The sequence below is a fragment of the Lycorma delicatula genome, chromosome 4, assembly GCF_047948215.1.
Source record: "Lycorma delicatula isolate Av1 chromosome 4, ASM4794821v1, whole genome shotgun sequence".
NCBI lineage: Eukaryota > Metazoa > Arthropoda > Insecta > Hemiptera > Fulgoridae > Lycorma > Lycorma delicatula.
Genome location: NC_134458.1, coordinates 81461708 through 81485435, shown reverse-complemented (window position 1 = coordinate 81485435; position 23728 = coordinate 81461708). Strand labels below are relative to the sequence as shown.

The 23728-nt window shown below is 30.0% G+C and overlaps 1 protein-coding gene across 1 annotated transcript in view; it reads left to right on the top strand.

Annotated features, from left to right (window-relative positions):
- LOC142322658 (uncharacterized) overlaps positions 1-23728 on the top strand; it is a 440476-nt gene that overhangs the window by 116520 nt on the left and 300228 nt on the right. Inside the window, exons 3-4 of the mRNA XM_075361734.1 lie at positions 13489-13522; positions 18192-18611. Of these exons, the coding sequence (XP_075217849.1) occupies positions 13489-13522; positions 18192-18611 (454 nt within the window). The remainder of the gene's footprint in view (positions 1-13488; positions 13523-18191; positions 18612-23728) is intronic.

Below are 23728 nucleotides of genomic sequence, written 5' to 3'. Positions count from 1 at the left end.
GCCCGGTCACAGTAAACCAATCGTATTTCTAGTCGTTGAGGTTTTTACATAAACGCTGAATTTAGTTAAATCGGTTTACTGTACTCAAGGAATCAGCTATTAAATATTTGTAATAGCTGATTTTTAAATGGATAAAATAGTCTAAGAGGAGAGGCCACAGTGATTTTCAGATCTAATTCTTATTACCTTTTATTTTTTATCGGGCTAGTTTAAGGAACATAATCGTTTACATAATCTAAATACCAAGGAGGATTTTAAGAGTCAATAAATAAATTCTTCTAAACCCGACTACTTTTTTCAAGCTTCCTTACACATAATTATTAATGAAGTGTTGCTACAATGTGTACGTAGGATGGACTTCAATTTGGTTTCTTATCTTTTTTTTTACAATTATGAAAAAATTTCAGCTTATTTTATTAATACTGATATTTGCCTTGTTGGAAAACAGATTTTATTAGCTAATAAAAACTGAGTTTTTTATTCTAAAATTTAACCATTTTGTTTATGAATCATACAAATTGATGTATTTCGTAACTTTTTGTTGACATTCAAAATTTTCAACCAAACCATTCAGTAAATAAAATACCTACAGGTAATCAAACAGTAAAACTAAAGTGAAATAATAAAAACGATTATAAAAATTAAACACCACGACTGCCAAAGTAAAAACATAAAATAAATAAATTGAACTAAAAAAAAGTCAATAAATCGAATTAAAAAAAAGACAACAAGGTATGGAAATAAAGGACTAAACATCGTTATGCAGTATTTAATTAAATAAAATAACGGGTGACCATTCAACTTTCAGACAGTTTTAAGTTGTTTAAATATATTTTTCATGTTGTAGAGATAGCAGACATTTAAGGTTATCTAATGAATAAGTACCCACCCAATGAAACAAATGATGTAAGGTCTTACATCATTAAGAAAATTTTGTCCTTCAACGAAAATTTTTAAATGCAGTCGGGGGCTCTGAATAGTAATTATTCTATAGTAAACAGCAATTATTCTATATGTATATCTTATGACACTCCTGGTTTCCAACGCGGAGTCATATATCTAAATCAGTTCTGCCGTTGAGCTGCTACGGTGGAACAAACATACATACATCTTACTACATACATTACACTACTTTTTGAGTAGTCTTGTAAAATTAGTCTGTTTTAACTTTTTTATAATTTTTATTTTGTAATAATTGGCTTTGTACGTCTAAAAGCTAGTAACAATGATTTGTTAATAATATTAATCAAATTTAATTATCATATTTTAATATATGTAACATAATTTACATTAAAATTATTTTAAACGCTGTTTCCGTTAATTCTATACTATTATTATTCGTTACGTGTAATTTTGTTAGACACATTCATCAGTGATAACTCAGCAGCTCCCAAGCTGTAAATAAATTACTATAATGATAATTTTAAACACGTTCGACACTAAATAAATTAACACAATGTTTCGTTATTTAATCTTCCATAATGGTGACAAATTTTATGAACAAAGGGAAATCGATTTTCATAACTTCATTCAGAGAAAGGGACGTTTTATACGAGTAATATGAGTGTCTGTGTGTGAATATATATATTATCATACGAGTAGAACGTGTAGTGTGTACCGACCCTTAATGAAATTTCTCGATGAGGTCTACCGAGCAATTATTGGAGCTGATATGCTTGTGACCTACCAGATCGATTAATTATTACTTATTAATTAGCACTAGTACAGATTGTTCGTTTCAACACGGGTTTTTAGTCGATGGTAGAGAATCATATAATGTAACACAAATTATCTTTATTGAATAAAACAAAAAAAAAAAAAAAACTGTATTGACGTATATATTACATTGACGTATATATAACATCAATCATACGGTTATTTTCTGCCCTGAAGGTCAGCTCCGTTGCAGTACGTTCGTTTCCAATTTTAATCTATTTTCAGCTTAAGTTTTGAGTTACTGTTAGCTTCTATTTCATTTTTATATGGTATATAAGTTCTACTATTTCTAGCAATATTTAAATTTAAGTCTTCTTCTCTCTTGTTAGGTCCCGATCTGTTAGCTTTTCTATTCTGAACTTCTCTGATTAATTTGTATTCTCGTTCACTCTTCTTATAATTTACTCACGTTTCACTCTATTCTTCTTCCGTTTAATCTTCTTCAATCTTATCCACAACCGCATTGCGAATGGCTTTATTCTTTCTTTTTTTTTATTAGCGTTAATATTTAAAATCCGTTAGAAGTGCAGTTAAAACATAGCACTTCACAATACACTTCTTCTAGTCTACGTACGAAGTAACAGTTTATATTAAATAACTATTTAATATAACTATTCTTGTTTTTATTTCATTTTCACGTTTCGATGCTGTCCAGCACCTGTACTGTTTCATTTATTCAAGTCCATTTTTTTACATAAATTTGTTTGTTTATTTTTTTTCTTCATTACTTTAATTTTCCTAACGTTCACCTTTTTCTAATTTTAAAATCAGCGGTTAGGTAATTTGTGCTTCATCTCTTAAAAATAAAATATTACATCTGCATATCTTATACAATTATTTTCCTTCCTTCTACTCTTACCCCTTTATCTTCTAGAAAAGTATCGATAATGCACATCAAACATATAAAAAAGGTTGTTGGTACCAGCACTCTTGCTTTACTGCCCTTTCTTATACAAACCGTTGATTGTAGGCATCCTTTATTTTTTATTTGAATGTTATTCTCCGCCTTTTCTGGCATCGTCACTCCAACATTCGTAGTTTCGGAGCACCTCCATTCACAAAACTTGAGTCTTCCAAGTTTTTACCAATCCTGAGTCTTCCTGAGTTGGATCGTCGAATAAATAGCCATATTAAGCTCCTCCCACTTCCCATCCCTACTGTCATGACCTCTCCTGCTTTGGTCCTCCCGCAACGGTTATACAATTCCTTGAAACTAATCCTTCTGGTTCTTCGTTTTAACAGTTTTAGATTTTTAAACATTGCATCGGATTGAGTGTTTATTATTTCATTGATTTATTCCTGTCCTTTTAATTTTAGCTTTAATATTTAAAAGGGGTGCCTCTGACTGGTACCTCAGTTGTTTTCTCTAACTGTAATGATGGTAACTGTACGATTTGTCCCTGAGATGAACAAAGCGAAGCTACAAATTGTAGCGCTAAATATCAACCGCATCTCGGTGTGCTTGGTACCCCGAATAGCAACCGTTGGCAAAGTGAAGAATGCAGAAGGCAACTGCTTCAGTTGTTTTCTTTTTTAATTACTTATCTATCCAATACAATTCTGATGCAGGTTTTCCACGGTATTCCTTGATCCTTTTAAAACAAAACGGGAAGTTACCTGTGGAAAATCATACCTTTACGTTTCTGATGAGAAATAAGCAGTATATTATAATATACTGGTCTGAATAAATATTTACTAATATAAAAATAAACAAATAACCGGCAATAGTGAGATGAGGGATTCGTTGCAAAAGACACTGTTTGTATTTTTGAATAAAGTGACTACCGTGTTTCGAATAAATTATTCATTTACGAAAATATTTTTAAAATTTACTTTTCATCATTAATGATAAAGAATTATAAAATCGGGCGATTAATTTTTTTTATGGTGGGCAGTATTTTTGAAAGTTCGCTCTAAATATTTAATAGCGGTAGTTCTAAATATTCATGTGGTCTACCCTTAAGCGGTTTTCCTCAATTACATCGTGAATTGTGCGGTTCCTTTTCCCCGTACCCGTAGTGTATTCTACTGAGGGGCTAACCCGTTCAGAAACACCTGTACAAATATTCTATTTACAGTAAATAAACCAATTCGACAGTGCAATTAAATACAATTAAACCCAGAAACATGACGTGAGTAAAAATTAAAGTTAAAAAAAAAATATTTTCGTTAAAATGAATGTAATTAGAAGGAAATATATTCATAGCCTATAAAATAAGGCAATATAAACATCAGAGGGATTTCACCTTTCTGAACGCTTAATAGTAGTTTAAACAAAAAAAAAAAAGAAAAAACTAACATCCCAGAATTAATAATAATTTTAGTCGCTGGAAAAGTATGGTAAAAGGATTGTTAACAGTGGGTACAAAAACTTCCAGCTTCTATTTCTGGCATGAATCAGAAAACGTTATTGTTATCTTTTACTTATTTTTATTTAATAAGTTAAGCAACAATTTAAAAATGCGTTTCAACGCTAGCGTAATCTTCAGTTTTATAATTAATATTAAAAAATTTGAATTACATTAAAGAATATCAAAAATTAATTTCTGTTCGGGGTTACATATCATTCAACAACACTGCAAAATATTTAATTAATTAAAAAGGTAACATAAATGATGAAGATTTTTATAAAAATCTTTATGTAAAAAAATATATATAAACAGTAAGAAATTTTTTTTATAATAAACTATATAAAAATTTTACGAATGAAATAACAAATTTTGACCATCATAGGAAAATTAATATACTTTCTGTAAAGATTAATATAAATTTGGAAGTTATAGAATGTCCATGATTTCTGTAAAAAAAAAACTTATAAATACGTAATTTTTTATAATTAACATACTGGAACAACTTGCACCGACTTCATAGAAGCAGTTTTCATTAATGTAGTTGTTTTATGTTGCATCATGTAACGACTGTAAAGGGAATAAATAATTTTATTAAATAAAATCGAGATTTCATAAGTACCTCTTTATTTCACAACACAATTTAATCTTATTACCAGCTCAAAAAAAAAAAAAAAAAAAAAAATGAAATATATATTAAACTTTTGGATTCTAATCTAATATCCTTAAATTTTAAGCCCCAGAATTTTATCTATCTTCCATCCGAAGAAGTCCAAGTGTAAAATTTTGACGATAGCCTATCTGATATGATCAGATATTACTTTTGACTCCAAGGGTCAGAGAATGTCACGACAGTTTGTAGATCAACCTTATGTTATTCTCTACGGGAGGTGAATACCCATTATTTTATGTTTATATGTGTAAGTTGTAATAAATATCTGTCTAAAAAACTACAAACTTGCGGCAGCTTTTTTATGAAAATAAAATTTTAGATCGATATTTTATTTGTATGTGAAATTTGTTAAAGTTTTGTGAGGTTTGTTTTCAAAAATTGTATTTCTATATTTGTTAATTGATCTTCTTATAAATTGTCATGCAAAGCGCGACACTGTCATTCATTTTCTACTCTCAATCAGTATAAAGAGGGTAATATCTAAAATTCAGGATCTTTTTTTTATCACCTCGTTAATAAAAATAAGTAAAATTTACTATTTCCAAATACAAAAAATGTGTATGTCTGTGCGCGCGCGGGCGCATGTGTGTATTAAATAAACCACCTAGTACACATTTATCGAAATACGACATATCTTACCTTTATTATGAAAGTACTTTCGCGGGATCCGGCATCCTCGGTCATGATTGAAATAATTACGTTATTGTATAATAAAAGTACTAAAATAATGAAAATTGCGTATTAATTTATTATATTAGTGCTACTATCTGTTGCAGTTTTTATAAGAACGTCTTCCTCAAACAATGCCTGATGGTTTATCAAATTGAAATTTTGTTTGTATTTATATATGTAGCATTTTTCTAATATATTTAATCTTATGTCATCTTTATTAATTTCCATTATTTTTAAAGTTGTGTTAATATCAGAAAGAGAATGTTTATTCTTTATAAGATGGTCTATCATATTAGATAAACCTAATTTATTATTTTTGTAATTTATATAATGTTCAAGAAATTTACTTTTAAAGCATCTATTTGTTTTTCCTACGGAAATAGCATCACAATCATTCATCACATGAAAAAGGTTATACAAGCATATGTCCCAAAAGATTTATTACAAATTACTAATACAGAATAAACCTCAGTGAGTATTTTTTAAAAAGTAAAGTAAAGTATTTTAATTTTTCAAAGGTCTAAATTTGTTGTACCAAAAACAGTTGCCTTTAATTTTTACAAATGCATAATATTTTTCAATTAAATTTTGTTGTTTTATTTGAATAAGATTTGAATTATTTTTTATACACTTTATTACATTAACTTTCTCAAAATTAGATTCTCTAGAAGTTTTGATAATAAGATTTATGCATTTATTAGATATTTAACAAATTTATTGTACTTCAAACCTAAAAATACCTGTTTTTTTCATAAAATTTTTATGTTTTACATTGGATGTCATGAAAACTACAATTCTTGGACCTCTCTTATGCGGTTTTCAGGTCAATAAACATAAGAAATCATCAAATTTGCCTCTTATATAACGCCTTAAAATTTCAATTTGACCTCATCTTATCGGGGTTACTGAAATCCGGGCGAAATTTTTCGCTAGCCGTAATTGGATAACAATGCATTTTCGGACAGACGTTTGTATTAACTTTTTTCCTAATTTCAAGCTCTATAATTAGTTTCCAGATTATTTCCCTCTCTTCATCATGAAAAATAATAATATCAAAATTATTTAAATATCCATAATTATTTATTAGATAATATCCAAAATCAAGTTGTTTAATCTAATAAAAGCCGTCTTGACCCTACTTATGATTTCTTTAAAATTATTTTTAATTGTTTATAACTATTTGTAAAACTAAACAGTTAACAATACAACCGAAAAACGTCTCTATATAAACATTGTTTAACGTCTCTATAAATTGTTAAATATATTTAAATTATTTTATCCTCCAGCTCTACCTAAATGGTTGTAATTCACGTTGAACATCCACGCTGTACATAATTCTGGAAATGGAGGAAAAAGGTTTTTCTTAGGAAGATTTGAGGCAATTTTCGTGTGAATTTTTACTCTCCGGAAAAACATAATCTGTTGCAGCATATAATTAAGCTAATCGATGTAAAATTGTTGACTTTTAATATGTTGTTCTCATCCTTGGAATGATACTTCAATTTCCCGAAGAAATGTGGGTGAGATGGATACCGAGTTGACCTTGAATTAAACTTTTGGAGGGTTTCTTAGTCTCGTTTTAATGTCAGTGTATCGTCCCTTTTTTCTTACCCACTCCCTTTTCGTTATATATCATCCCTTCTTCCCTGCGAAATTGTTTGAGTTTCATTTCTATACCCGATGAATCTATGATAGAAACCTATAGTTACTGCGTCTCTTCTATTTGTGCTGTTCAGTGAGGACGGCATTAATATCTAATTAATTAATCAAATGATATTACGTTTTTATAATTACCCATTTAATTATATAAATAACCCCTTTGTACTTAAACGAAACAAAAAAAAAATATTTTTTGATTTAATTATTATTTTTAATTATTATTTTGATTATTTTTGGTTCAATTTTCCAGTTTACCTTTCTTTACTTAAAATTATACTGGAATGATTTTTATATAATATGAGGATACTAATGAAAATTTCATCTACGAATACACATACACATATAAACCCACGGACGCTCATCGCTTCAATTTATATGGAAATACAAATTTACTTCGTAAGCTGAAGTTAATTCAATACAAACTAGTTGAGAGGGAGTTCATGAATTTTAAATAGAGTGCTAATAAAAGAAAAACCTGAGTGAACAAATCGATCGATCATACTACTATTTACTGGTATAGTCGATTAGTATTTTAAAATTTAATGTTTGCATTACACGTTCAATATTTTAATTTTAATTTAATACACACCCTATATTTTTATGCGCTACATGTATTATTTGAAAGCATCTTATGCAAACATTTTCTAAAGAATTTCGAAAAATTTTGAATTTTCAAAAATTATTCTTTTTTTGTGCGTATTATAAGTTTTCAGGATCATTCATCAGGAAAGATTAACAATAGCCGTATTCCATTTAGGTTGTGCGCAACAATTTGAAAAAATGTTGCCGATACATCTTTTAATATTTAATCAAAACTTATAATTAAACGATACCGTAATGGTACGTTTAAAGTAAGATTAAAAACAAATCCATTTAGATAATATTTTTAGCCCGTTTTTTTAAATATTAACAACCAGAATTTGACCACAAATTGTAAAGATAATTTTAATATCAAATAAATTTGATTAGATATTATTTATTTAGTAAAATTTACTCTGATTAAAGAAGGTTCAGTTTTCATCTACTTTTTTGTTTTAAATTCCAAAGTATTAATTATAAGCTTTTAAAAAATTAATAACGAGGACATCTGATGAAATGAGAGTGATGTAGTCTATATTAGCTGATAAATAACTGGGTCAATATTTTTCATCCAAAATGTTGATGATTATCATGATAACAAGTAGTTTTTACATTCTTCATGAAAAATCTTTGTAAATTCATTGGAATAGAATTTTTTATGAGTCTTTATTTGCCGCATATTTTACGAAAATAATTCGTTTTAAATTAATTACCCATCATATTAAGAATATGTAGATTACTGATTTTTTAATTTATTTTTTATTGATTGAATCTAAATAACATTAATTGCTAAGGTCATTAAAAATTTTCTTTGATTTTGTGTCATAATAAATTTTGCAGACTCGAACTCAGAACCTTCAGTGTAGAATAAAAATCACGCTACCCTGTTTGCCACCAAGAGGCCAGACTATTATTTTTAAATTCTATAAACTAAGAACAGTTATTTTCATTAGGAATAAATAATTTGTTCTTAATTTGGTTTTAATCTGATTTACTAATTATATATTTAAGCTGACAACTTGTATAACGAAGCGATTATATTAGATACACTTGTTTACGTATCTGAATAAAGGATATAAATTTTATTACCCGATACTTATAAGTGAAAATACGACAGTTTGAATAAAACATGTACAGTATGACTACACTTAAGATTAATAATAGCTGAGTAACTGCAGATCCTATGAAATCGTTATGTAAATTACATTGGATTCAAAAAATTCATCCGTACTCTTTAAAGATAGGGAATGAAATGCGATCTGACTGAGAAAAAAACCTAAAAATAATGAGATAAAGGAAATGTGAAAAGAAATATTAGTAAAGAAAACCAAGAGATACAAAAACAATCAAACAAATAAAAAAATATATAATATTAAAGATTTTAAAACTAAGCCTCAAAAAATTTAATTTATTTCTTTTTAATAGTTGTATTTTTATGTAAATACAGGAAATGGAATTAAAGCAGATACTTTCTGGGCTGATATTTATCCTTTTTCTCTTGCTAGATTTATTATTTAATGAAAAAGAAAGAGCAATATCCTGTAAGAAGTCTTTTACCTCTGCTATTATTAGATAGCCTGTATGCATTCTCTTTTTTAACAAAGTTCGTCCATTTAACCAGTTCGATAAAATGCGAAGCCTAGTTTAAAATCACGTAGCTCATCCGAGTTAATGCGTACCAATTTGGTACAAGGCTTGATTTAATACTCTCTATTGTTTGGATTTATCGGAATACAACATGGTTAAAAAATGTAATATAAAATTTGAAGTTGTTGATAAGAAAAACGTTGCCCAATTTCAGTCCATTTATCAAATTGGTCGTTTCTGTTACGTGAAATTTCCAAAATAATATATCGGAAGAGATATTTCAGCATTATTTTTAAGTACGGCAACAAATTTTCAACCTTTTAATGAGAGGCGTGCAAAAATTTCATCAGATAAAATAAAATCGTTGTCTCTCACCACATGAAAATGAATAAAAGCGTTAGCATTTTATATTTTATTAACAAGGAAGTAAAAATTCCGTAAAATTTTCTGCCAGGTTTGTAAAAAATGTATTTAAGACGTATTTTATTATATACGTTAGGTGCTATGATCAAATACTTGTAGATGGCATGACCCGAAGAAACAAGTCACTTCCGTAAACATCAAAGCCATTCTCAAGAATAAAAAGTCTAGGCTTACTTGAGAAAGTGAGGTGTGAAGTGGTTACCTTCTTCAATTATTGGAATATATTCTTGCGCATCGATAGGCTAAGTCCACAAATATTTAGCTGATATTTGGTACTACAATTGATGACATCTATCACTCTAACAACAGAGACTGGTTATACAAGTAACACCATAACTTTTAAGGAAAACCAAAATGACTGGTACTTTACGTGAGTTATAACCATAAGAAACTGTATTCATTATTTTTTTAACTCATTCCTTATTAAAGCGATAAATTACTTTATACTTTTATCGAGAAACAATACAATATAAAAATTATTTCATCTTTGTTCAGAATTTTTACTTAAAGTACCCAGATTTTCTTTAATACTTATCCAAACTTCAAAAGTGAAAAAATAGGATAAAATTGCGCTTAATATATAAAGTAAAATAATATTTCATTATACGATTCCTCACTGTATTTGAAATATAAGTAGAATTCTTTATTAATATTAATTAATAATCAATGCATTGTATAAAAAACGTTTCGTAATCGAAAACGATGAACAAATCTCGGGGCTGTAGTATTTTAATCATTCAGTAAATTAGGCTATATATATTATATCTTCAATATTTGATATAGATTCAGTTATTCAGCAATAGCAGTTTATTTTTTTTTAAGATATAATAGTTTTCATAAATATTTATCTTTGTTTTTCTTTAAGTCTGCCGATATGCGAGGGTTAATTTTTAAGTAAGAAAGATTTACCACAAACTGATAATAATTTAACGTAACTCAAAGTCCTTGTTTTCACAACAAGGACTTTTGAGTTCACAACAAGGTCCTTTTAAATAAATAATTATCATATACAAAGCAATTTGAAATCAGAGGACGAGCTTGATGATCCACAACGTTAAAGAACTATGCCGCCTGTTCCTAGTCGGTGGCAATTTGGTGAACATCGCCATAAACTGCTTTCGTTTTTCGCTTAAAGATTCCTTTAATCTCAAGAACGTCAGATCGGAGATGGAATGCATCCAAATACTGCTTTATACCATTTGTTCTCTCTTCATTAAATAACCGACCAACATCGTCTCCGTACGTTTGCGTTTTTTATCACACCTTCTAGATACACTTCAAATAGATCTCGATGAATTTCAGCTGAGCTAATGATTTACAAATTAAAAAACAAATCGCCGATTGCACCTCACAATCGGTGGGGATTGCATGGTTAATAAAATTCTAATGAAAGATTATGTACGATGCGTTTACGAGATCGGAGTTAATAGACAACGTCATAGATAAGTTACGACACGTTCCCGATTAGATTACATTCCAAACTGTCAATAACTCGTGTTGTTAATATACGAAAATTTTTCATACTTTTTAAATGACTCTCGTCGGTATTTTATTTTCATATGAGAAGGAAAACGAAAATAACATACCGTGTGATTGAACAAACATACTTTATTCCGGAATTGTTCAACCAGAATTGTCTTTTTTTTTAACTCAGTAAAATCTCTTCCTGATTGAGTTCCGTTGGATTCAGGCTAGTACCAAACCATTGAAAAACTTCCCTTGATTTTAATTTTACTTTTATTTAAAGACTGGGAAGTTTTACGAAACGAGTAGTGGAAGAGAGAAGCAATAGATATGCTCATCATACATTTAAAAACAAAAAGCACCTCACGTAAAAATCATACGTAACTGTAAATATTGAATATACTCCAACCGAGATGTAGAAAATGTAGCCTGACCGTCATTGGTTCTGATGCGTGCTGTAAGTAGTTAAATCTTTAAATCTTCATATTACAAAGGTTATTCGTATTTCCATCTTTCATATAGATGATAGTATTGTACTTACACCAATCCGGTGTTCATCCGTTTACCAGTTATTATCATCAAGTGAAAATCGGACAAATTTTCAAAAATAATTCTTATAAAAATTGTAATTTTTTTACCTAAATTTCTCCTCGAACGAGAAAAATTACAGATTTAAAAAAATAAATATATTTTTGCAAATACAAGAATCGAAAAATGTCTAGTTCAAACTTCTTTTTTATTATATAGTATTTTCTTTAAATCTCCACCTTGAAAGTTTATATGTAAGGTTAGTAAATTTAGAGGTTTATATCTATAATTTCATACAAAACGGTGTTGAAACCCCTCTTTTAGATTTAAAAAATATTACTTAAAAACAATTTTGGGGAATACGGCCTTTATTATTTACTGATAGATTTTCTGCTTTTATTGGGCAATAGAGGGAAAACACAGATTAAAAAATATGAAGTGCTGAAGAGGAAAACGTAGATACTTATGAATATTTTAATTCTTCAGTTTTATGATTTCAAAAAAGTTTATTGGATAATTCTTCCCGCTCGTTTTAAAAAAAATTGGTACACACACACACACACACACACACACACATATATATATACATATATATATATACACACACGAGTATATGTAAATGATCTGCTATAAAGCTCATTCTTCTTATGGTGTCTTCAGCAGAAACAATATGGTTAAATTGATTTTAAAAAACAAGTCTGCTGCGATTATTCTAATAATTTATTTTTATTAATAGCATTACAACTAACGGGCTTTTATATTTGTTTCTTCAATGTATTTTAAATACATCTTTTAAAACTGATGATGGCGGTAGTATCGAAAAGTAATTACTTTTAATTTTTATTTAATCTATACCCGTTTATTTCATTTAAATCTTTAATTTCATTTAAATATTTCATTTAAAGACAACATAAAAAGAAGGTAAAAGTTGTATATGCGTACAGTTTTATTAAATTTACTGCTTTATTATTAAAATGATATTTATGAAAACTTTTCATAACATGTTTAATAAATCCACCATATGAGAATTATAAAGTAATTTTTTACCATACAATCTTTCAAAGGTTTATTTAACTTCAAATAAGAAAAATACGAAGGAAAGGCTTGGAATAGAAATAAATTGAGATTGAGGTGCCATAAGGGACCTGCCACTAGGAAGAACTGCAGATAATGATTCATCTTCATTTCGAAGCGATTATAAATTAAAGGATTTAAAAACTGTCACTCGTCATTAAAATATTTTTTTTATAAGAAAATGCTTAGAGCATCAAACTGCTCCAACTTTCTTGATTATAAAAATAATTTTTCATATACTGTATTTTTAAAAATATGCTGTACTAATCAAACTGATTTTATTTCTTGTTCAGATATTTTTTTTTTCATGTTCTTGTTTGTACAGAGGTGTTCTCCTTTCTTTCTCTGTAGGAAATGGAAAATGATAAGCCTTACTACATGATTCATCGTGTGCATATTATGGGTAATATTTGTTTATTCGATCACATACGCTCCCATTAAGATATCATATTCAATACAAATCAATACATTTTTGCCCTCATTTAAAATTGAAATGTTAATGCAAATATCAAAATGTATATGAAAGCAACCATAATTATGAAAAATACATTTTCTAAAAGGAAACGTGATTTTTGGTATAAACACTTTAAATGATATTACAGATATCGGTGAATGCAAATAATATTTAAAAATATAAGTTACAAATTAATTTAGTTTGCTTGGCATTTTTCCCGCCACCACTCCAATGGGTCGCCCTAAAGCGTAAGACCGAATGTCTGTGCCACAAACGGCTACTGAGGAGCCTCGAAACAGTACAGCGACCAGTGTTCTAAATAGCTCCAAGAGCTTACCTAACAGCGTGAGTGGACTAAGCGCGTCACCATACACCATCGGCTTACGTGTCCGCTCAGTTGTCATATATTTACTAAAATGGGTAGGCGCACCCCGTCAACTATTAAAAATATATATGACATCCATAAATTGAAATTTACTTCGTCTAGACAGCAATTCGCTGCCACGCCTAGGTCGCTGAATGACAGCAAGTACCTGTCCACCATATTAAAGCGCTTGGAGCCTTAATTGGCTGGTGGTCAGCCATACATCTCTAGGTTAGCTTCCCACAACAATGCGGTAGGAATCTTTCCCTTAAGTAAACTACTGATGTCAGTTGAACAAAGCAACCGCATCAAGGAACTCCCACACGATCCGACAATGCGGCTCGCCACATTGACTCGCCGTTTGTAAGTGGCCAATTTTCTCCTTGACCTCTAAGTTCCAGGGTGACCTGGTCTCTCCCCCCCCCCCACAAGAGCAGGGCAGTCAAACATCAGGTTTAACCGGAACTCCCTGCTGCCAGGCGGAACCAAAACAGATATTGGTTCAAATTAACATGGTTGGTGAGCACCTGGGCACCCGTTGCCCTTAAAAACGAACTCGAGGAATACCATCCCCCAGATCCCGTATAAACTTGTACAGGAATCATCCCTTAGTCGTGGTGTCCCATTCCACCTGCCATGCTTCCATCGCGAGGCTTTGCAGCCTCTTCCGCAGGCGGGAGATGGGCTACTGAACGAAATTTAGATCCGGTGCATTGTGATCACCGTTCTGTTCCGGTACTGGCTCGACTCGAAACCGCATCCCAAATAAATCGGACTTCCGGCCACTTCACAATCTCTACATGGCTGCCCGAACTTTCACCACTAAATCGATTGGGAGAGCCTTTCCCAATACGGTGGTAGCCTTGTAGGAGGTTGCTTTAAAAACAACAGTGGATACAATTAAGGCTCTGCGCTGGGCACTCCTTAAATTTTAAAGAAGTGCTCTATTCATATCCAACCTATGCGCCCAAACGGGCGCCGCGTAAGAGGTCATGCTTTTGAAGACACCTCGGTAAACGATGTAAATTTGACGGCCTGATAACCCATAGTCTTTCCGAGCAAACCTCCTAAGTTTCTGCATCACTGAGACGGCGTCCGCCGCTACTTGCCTAATGTGGTTGTTAAACAACAACTTCTCATCAAACACAACACCTAGCTACTTATGAACTCTCACTCATGCAGATTCAACTGCTCCAGGTGCAAGCGTTCAACATAGTGGAGTCTGTCCTCAAAGGCTTGGAGACCCGGGAGACTTGGATCTTTTCCCTCCGCTGATCCAGGACCTTCTTCAGGGTTAGCCCTGTCGCTAACGACAAAGCCCCCGGATCAGGTTTCAGCGGAACCACCTTAACGGTAGCCCGCTTAATTTTAGCCGCGGGCGCCTGAACTGGCAGCGGTGGACAAATCCTCTTAGGTGCAGGATTAACCTTCTCCTCCACCCGTTTAATAGACTTGTGGAGCTTTCCCAGAGCCTCACACGTCACCGGATTGAAGCTCCTGACTCCCCCCAGCACCTGGTCCACCTTGCCGAACAGTCGTGAAACGACCGAGTCCAAGGCAAGGTCGGCGCCTTGGACTCCCTCACATTTTAATGCCAGATCCGAGATCAACAATGCACATTGACTCAAATAGGAATCGACAAGCTGCCGAAGCTTCAATGACACTCTCGACTCTTTTTTTGAGGAGATTTTGGTCCACTCCGACCGCATCTTCTCGATTCGCCCTAAAGATATTCGTACCCGGAGTTCACCTGCTTTTCAGAAGGCTTACCTCTCACCTTCGGCCAATGAAAGAAACTAACACCTAACTCAAGGCAAGCTGAGCGTTTAACAATTTCTTTTCCGGGCAAGACCATCTGTTCTCACGTAACCCCGCTCGAAAAGTCAATAGCTAAAAGCTCCTAAGTCAGACCACCAGTGAGGTCGGAATCGCTTCCCAAACCTGCCAGAAGATCCAGAAAGTTTACTGGCCTCACGAACTACAAATTGGGGCACAGGCACACAAAGAAAACGTCCTTATTTAGCCGACGGTGGCCCTCCTGCAACACACTACGCCACTGTTGTGTAAAACACTTCGCAGCAACGCAGGTTGACTAACTGGCACCGATCGTTGTACAGCCCCGATGACGTGTACACGTGTACATAGAACACTGTCCTTGAGAAAATCGCTACCGGTAATGCAAATTGCAAGTACGGGGCCGGAGTCCGAGAAACGATCAGTTTAAGTAACAAACTAATAGAAGCAAAAAATTTATTATCATTAAGGGAATTCCGAATATAATAAAAACACAGCGAAGTTTTTTCAGATCTTATACCCGTACGCAATAAAATAATAATTATAGTACGATTTAGCAAACTTCAGTACCAGAAGTCAAAAATCCACAAAAGTTAAATGGTTTTGCTTTTGAAGCAAAACCATTTAAGAAAAAATACAAAACGTTTTTAATACTTGTAATATTGAAATAATTCATCGTTTCTTAACTTTAAAGGAGTTTTTGGTATAAAAAAAGCAAGAACCGGATTTTTAAAATCTTTAATTTTTTTTACATCAATCTTGTCCGGCAAAAAATCCAATAAAAAATTTATCTCGGTTAAAATAATTAAAACTAATAATTTTTTTAAAAAACTATTAATTTTTAATGGTTTTTGTTTTTAAATTTCTTTTAATAGTGTTGAATGTGTATAACTCGGTTATTACCCTTGCACTTTTAATTTTCATTGTAATAAAATTAATTAATTGACTAAATGATGAACGTACTTAATTTTATGCAGTTATTCTTTTATCAATCTAAAGTAACGTGACTGTAATTAGCATATGTGATGGAAAACCGTAAATGAAAAAATTTCTATACAGAATTGTACCCTATGTATAAGATCTAGGCCGACTTTCTAGCTAAATCTTTGTTTATTATTAGTATAATATTTTCTTCTCAGATTATTGTATGATGATAAAGGTGTTAAAGACTAGACAAAATGTTTTAGTTAAGTATAATTTTAATAAAATTTATTAATAATATTCAAGCAGTGAATATATATATATATATATATATATATATATATATATATATATATATATATATATATATATACATACCGCGCGCGCACACACACTCATATATATATATATATATATATATATATATATACCGTTCAATTTTACAGTAAATTTTATTACGTGAAAGAAAATAGCTTTTATTGAAATTATAAAAATATTCATTTGTAATTGATTTTACATGGTTTTCAGTATGTTTTCTTTTTTTTCCATTAAAACATTTTAATATAATTAAAAACGAGTTTTTGGTGGATGAAGAATTTTCAATATATTAAAATTAAAAATTCCAACATACTTGTTTTAATTTTATGTAATCCTTCTGGTTACACTTTAATTAATTAATAAAAAGTATATATTTAGTGATATAATTTACTAACCTTAATAAATGTATTTATTAAAATCGAACTTAAAAAAGGGCATGGTTTTATTTTCAGTTTATTTTTTCGCGTCTTGTCACTTATTTTCACCTCATTAAATGATAATATGAAAACTTATATTTAAAAAGTTTTAAATAGATTACGAGAAAAAAAAAATTAATATATTTCGTTAAAATCAAATGTCTACAGGAGGTTAGATAATACAGTTCCTCTACAAAGTAATTGCAGTATTTGCAACACATTTACAAGAGAAAGTAGTTAATTTTTTCTTTCATATTATCTATTTCAATCTTATGTGTAAACATATTCTTAGGTCAGTGAAAAAAACGACGAGAGTTCTTACTCATAGATTTGTTAGTGACCTATCATATATAATATTTTTTTGGTTTAAGACCAAATTCTGTTTTTTTTTGTTTTTTTTTTTTTTTTTTTTTTTTTTTTTTTTTTTTAAATTCTAATTGGTAACCCTTGTGTACGAATGAGTAAACCAGGTTGCTGTTTTCGGGGATGATTATACCTCTTTTTTTTTAAATGACTCTTGTCTCTTATAAGGTCTATCTCTAAAATAGTTTTAGCAGCAAACGGACAAAAGTAATTTATACAGATTATATCATTGATAGTATCTGATTCGAAAATGTTCAAATGTAAAACTTTTTCTTTAAATTAATAGAAATATTTTGGTTTTGTAGTAATAATAATATTTCGCCCCATAGTCTGATTAATGAATGACATGAAATTGCGCTATAAATTGATTGAAGTAATTTGTAATTTCAACAATAATTGTTGTAGGTATAATTGCTGATAAGTTACTTTTTCATTTCTGGTGTATAAATATTGAATTGTGAATTTAAACCCCAGCTCTCCACGTTCAGAATTCCGGATCTTAAGCTAAATACTCGTATGTAAAAATAAACTGTTCAAATGCAATAAATAAATGAAGCCAGCGGATTAATCTAAATATAAAATGAATATCAAATTATCACCTGAATTCTATCCCCGTAGACAACAACTGGCTTCAGGTTACTCTGTTGGGGATTCGTTACCCTGAAATTACGTCAAAAATATATCCAGTAGATTCTAAATTATAAAAAAGCTCTCGTTTAAGCTGTCTAAAGTATCCTTTGTTGTTTTCTGTTTCAGAGATAGCAATAATATGAGGCCTGTTAACTATTCAATTCAAAATCAGCAACAGATGCAAATACAGCACCAGAAACAACTTCAGCATGAACAACAGTTGCAACATCAACAACAGTTACATCACCAACAACAGCAACAACTCGAACATCAACAACAAATGCAGCAACTTCAGCATCAGCAGCAAATGCAGCAACAGATTCAGCATCAACAACAGTTACAGCAGCAGCAACAAATCCAAAATCAACAGCAGCAGCAACAACTCGAACAACAACAACAACAACAACAACAACAGCAGCAGCAGCAGCAGCAGCAGCAACAACAACAACAACAGCCGCCACAACAACAACAACAACGTTACTCGAGACAAGACAGTTTTCCGGCACTGACTCAAAGACAAGACTCGTCGTCGTTACAATATACAGTAGCACAACAACGAAAAGACAATTTCGTAACCAGCGTTTCGGCTCCAACTACTTCATCATCAAGCTCCTACTTCACGAGTAGTGTAAGTAGTACATTATATGTTACTGATTATAGGTTAATATACAAACATAATTCTGCTAACTTCAAAGTTAATCGTTGAACTTGTTGCCAGTAGATTATTTAAAATTTTTCGTAATTCGAATTCTTCTAGTTTATTCTTATTTTTTTTTTTTATTAAATATTTTCTTTAATTTCTTATTCACCTACTATAAAGTATCTTTATACTATTTATAAATATATACAGACTCTTAAAGTCAGTTCAGAAACAAAAGTCAGCTCATATTAGAAGTGATTATGTTAGATAAAAATATTGCGCTGATGCCGTTAAAATACATATGAAAAAATGAACGTCTTTATGAAAATTATTCTAAACATTTTGTCGTTAGATTAATTAGTAAATTGTAATATTCCAAGAAAAAATACGATTTCTCGTTGTGTTTTCGCTAAAATACTAACACTTTTATGTTCGCCCAACATAATAGTTTTACATAATTTACCATAAATATCTAATAGATAAAAGTACCAACTTTTTTAACATTAACCATGTACTAGTCAGAATCCAATTAGCTGTGAAGGTCTTCGGCGAAGAAACCTATGCACCCTTTGGTTTTCAACCAAAGGTTATTACGGAAAGCGTGTTGCGAATGAATATTTTCGAATTCCTCAGCCAGAATTAGTTTGAGAGCTTCTAGCTAAGTAACCGTCTGTTACTTTACTATATTCTATTTATAAGTACTTACAAGAAAAATGACTTAATTGATTTTATTTAAAAGTTCCGCAAAAAAAAAAAAACAAATTATGAATGTTTTGTAAAATATGTTTGTTTTAGTTAGCTTGCGAACATAAAAGTATTAGCTAATTTTCAGAATCTTTCCTAAATTTTTATCACAAAAGAAAAGCCAATGAAACTACACACGATAAACACCTGCCAAATGCTCTTCAGAATTATACCTTTTATACTTGATTATACCTTCATTAAATTAATCTAGTAATACAAAAACAATTCATAATTTTTAAAAGTATCTTCTTTTTTTTTTATTAGTGTTTCATGACGAAACAATACATTACTTTTCAACATGTATATTTACTTTGAAACTGGCTTTTATTTTTGAATCGATAGTTAATTCGGTTACCTGTTATTATAGTTCCATATATTTTGGAATCATTTTTTAAATGTGTGATTACAAAATAGTTTAGAGAGATTAAAACAACTACCAAAAAATTCGTTCCTTTAAAATCTAGAATAACTAAATAAAATTGTTTCTCTTCAACAATATTTTAGATACTACATTATCTAAATGAATTTTTATTTTAGTAATAAATAACATGTATTACAAGTTGTTTGATGTAAAAGAAGCTTGGGAGAATGTGTAAGCCCGTTAGGTATATGGGACTGAAACATGAGATGACTCAAGTTTACGCCTAATGTAAAATAATTCATTGGCTAATAATAAAAAAAAGTAAGTAGGACGTTCATCATTAATTATCATTTCAACCGTTTTCCTGCAGAAACTATCTTTATACAGTTGTTTTGCCTTTTACCACATTTTAATGTTTTAGTAACCCAAACTTAATTATACATTTTAAAGAATCTAGGAATGCAATATAAAATACCTCGTCGTATCATAATTTCATCGGGTCACCATTAAGGTCTTTTTATACAATCTACTACACATATAAAATTAAAGTACTTTAATTAAATTTATATATACCGTTAGCTATATCTTTTTTTGTTCTTTGGTTTAATTTTTTCCTCAGTCAGCCCTTCTTTCCAATATCACTTTTATAACAAATACATAAAACCTAAATAGAACTAGCTAGTTATGTTCATCCATAAATTTTAGGGGATGGATATTCCATTTTCTTATAAGAGTAAATTATTCGTCGAAATTCTTCTTATTTTCTTTCATTCATGAGTCTGTACTGCTTTCCAATGATTGTACCGGTAACTATTCTAATCCTATTTAGCTTCTGGAGTAAAAGTTATTTTTTGCCAAGAATTTGTTTCTCCCTCAAAAGAATATTAGGAAAATGTTATAGCATAATATAATTCAAAGGAAAATTATCACCCAACAGAAAAATCACCGAAAATCGAATGGGAAATTTGCTACTTTTCCAGATAAACATGGTTACTATATTTCAAAACATAATTATTATAAATGACTCGAACGATTTTCATTTAATTTGATGTTTATTGTTTCGTAAAATACGGCATTTTCGTTCGTACTTTTATTGAAAAAAAGATTCATTTTCAGTTAATTGCGCCTTACCACAGTTGTTTGCAATTTCATAAATATTAAGATATAATGTAGCCAGAAAGTAACATCATAAAATATTTTAAAACATTTAAAATATGTATATGTTTTCAAAGTTGATCTAACAGGATTGTTGCAGGAGTGGATACACACACGCATGTACGGATATTCTTTAGACCATACCTATGAAAATTCTGTATTCCGAATCAGCCCTATAACTTTTATCTTTATATTGGCCGTTTTGTTAAGAAACTTTTCAAAATTATTGATGTATCTAAAAATAAAAAAAAAACAAAAACATTGCCTGCTTTTCTGGAAATTTTAACTGTTAATTATAGGTTATAGAGTTAAACTTTTCAAAGTTAAATTCCCTTATTCGGTTTTTAACTTCATAAAATTTTTCTTCTTTATAACATTTTATCTTCACTTATGTTTATAATTCTTTTTTGCACAATTTTGAAATCCTGAAAGGAATATTTAATATTTACTTTTAATAAATTATTGAATTACTGAAGAATATTTCTTATTCAAAATGATATTCTAATGAAGAATTTTAGTTAAAATTTGGATTTTCTCAAAACACGAATTCATTAAAATTTTAATACGTTTATAGGTTTGCGAAATAAATATTTTTTCAAGAGTTTTTACTACTCGAAGACAATTCTTACAAAATCATGGAATAAGAATAATTTTTATTTTAAGTTTAAACTATTCACATTATCGGTCGACATATTGAAAATAAATGATCGGCTTCGCTTCATGTTGATGTCATGTAGAAATTTTACTGTAAAACTTATAAAAGTATAAAAAAAATACCAAAATCTATCCAAAGTATTTCTGTATAAATGGATATATGCGCACTAAAATATTTGTTGATTGTGTAGAGCAATAATATCTATAGCATCTGTAACAACCTTTTCTTGTAATGACCTCTTCAAAATAGTTCGATTTCTCATGATCCCAAGATTATACTGTTGTGACCTATAAATCCTTTTAAAAATAAACCAATTTAAAATATTTAACAATTTTTAATTGATGCGTTTTCCATGAAAGCAAAGATTTCATTTATAAAGATTTATTTTGCAGAAATTATTATAAAATAATGAAAAATTAAATTTAAGAAAACTTTTATAAATGTAGTCCGAGTCATAGAAATAAGTTGATAGGAGTCCATGATCATAAATTTAAAGACTTCTTAAACCTAGTTCGTTCTATTCAGGTCATGCTACGACGTTAAGTTTTATAATACAAACAAAATTTTTCAAATATATCATTCATTTTAACAATCTGTATTTTTAACGATGTTTTTTCTGGAGAAAAGCTAGATTAATTTTTTGCTTTACACCATCTATGTCGGCTTTTCCTGTATCTGTTATATAGTGAAGTAAATATGTAAGGTATAAGACTATCTATCAGAGTTTCTTTTTTTTGAAAGTAATATTGTTGAATACATAGCTAGTATGTGTGCTGTTAAGTTGCGGCTGAAAAGGTTGGACATCACTTTAATTTCAGATGGCGTGGAACAATCTCAATGAAGAAAGCAGCAGAAAACCGATTCATTCCTCACAATTTCCACTAAGCCTGGCTTGTCTTTTCTAAATGACTGTACCCTTGTTGGGCATGACTTGTAGCTTATATCAGGTAGTTAACAGTTCCCCAAGAAAAAATAGAACAACTTTATATACGAACAAAAGAGAAAGATGATGATAGTTTGTGTAAACGTTTTTGAATCGCAACCTTTATCCTGACAAACTAAATAAATTAACTTGCATTCAAAATTTCATATTTATAGGCCAAAAGGTTTAGTTATAAGTTCCGTCCAACAAAGAAACAAGCAAATATACAGATATCAACATGTGGGTTTCAAAAAATATGTATTTAAGAAATAATCTAATAAGGATTATCCTGAAACCCGTGTTAACGGAATTTTCTTGTAAACTATTTTTAAAATTTTTTTATTTATTTATCATTTGAAAAAGTAAATCAAATTAACTGCGGTAAATCAAGTCGGTTTATAAAAAAAAGTATACCGGGTTAAAAATAAATAACAGAACAGACAGTGATTTCGATGTTACTGTCAAAGGAGAACATATTGTGAAAACAATCGTATTGTCATGTATTTTACCGTCATTCTAAAAAAAATCAACTAGCACTGCAAACATAAAAAGGTTTTATATTTTCCCATAGTAATTCGTTTAAAAAGTTCTGTTAAATGAAATACTTTTTTACGTAGATTTTTCTGTGATATTTTATATAAAATTATTTTATGATATTTTTCTGTAACGACAAAACATGATACATGGAACGTTAGCGATTTAAATTTAATTTCTCTTGTTTAATTAACACTTAAAAAAACAATGTTGTAAACTCGGTAGACGATCAGTGTTTTCATCACTATAACTCGGCTAATTCAATGAATTTTCACTTTTCTTTCTATTCTTTGTAGATATTTTACTTCTCAACGATTATTGTTAGCTTTCGTAAATCTGCAGGAAAATAGTAAACTCATTTTGACGGAGAGTTTAAATGGTAGCTCGGAAGGTATCAACGTTTCTAAAATTATCTACATTCTCTCTGTGACTTGACATTTGTCACTCGAGTTGTAATAATGTCAGAAACAAGTGAAATCAGAGTTTATTTTAAAAACAGTGGAAACTATTTTTTTTTTTCATAATACACCTACCAATGCTATGGTTTTCAATGGATAGCTTTTGAATATTAAAGAAGAAATTATGATACACTTTTTATCATAAAAATAACGTCGTTATGAACCGTCAAACTTTCATATTATTCATTAAAATAAATATTTAACTGTGAATTTTGAGAGAAAATATAAACATTTCAGAATAAAATTCTATTGTAAAAATTGGTTAAACCTTGTCGA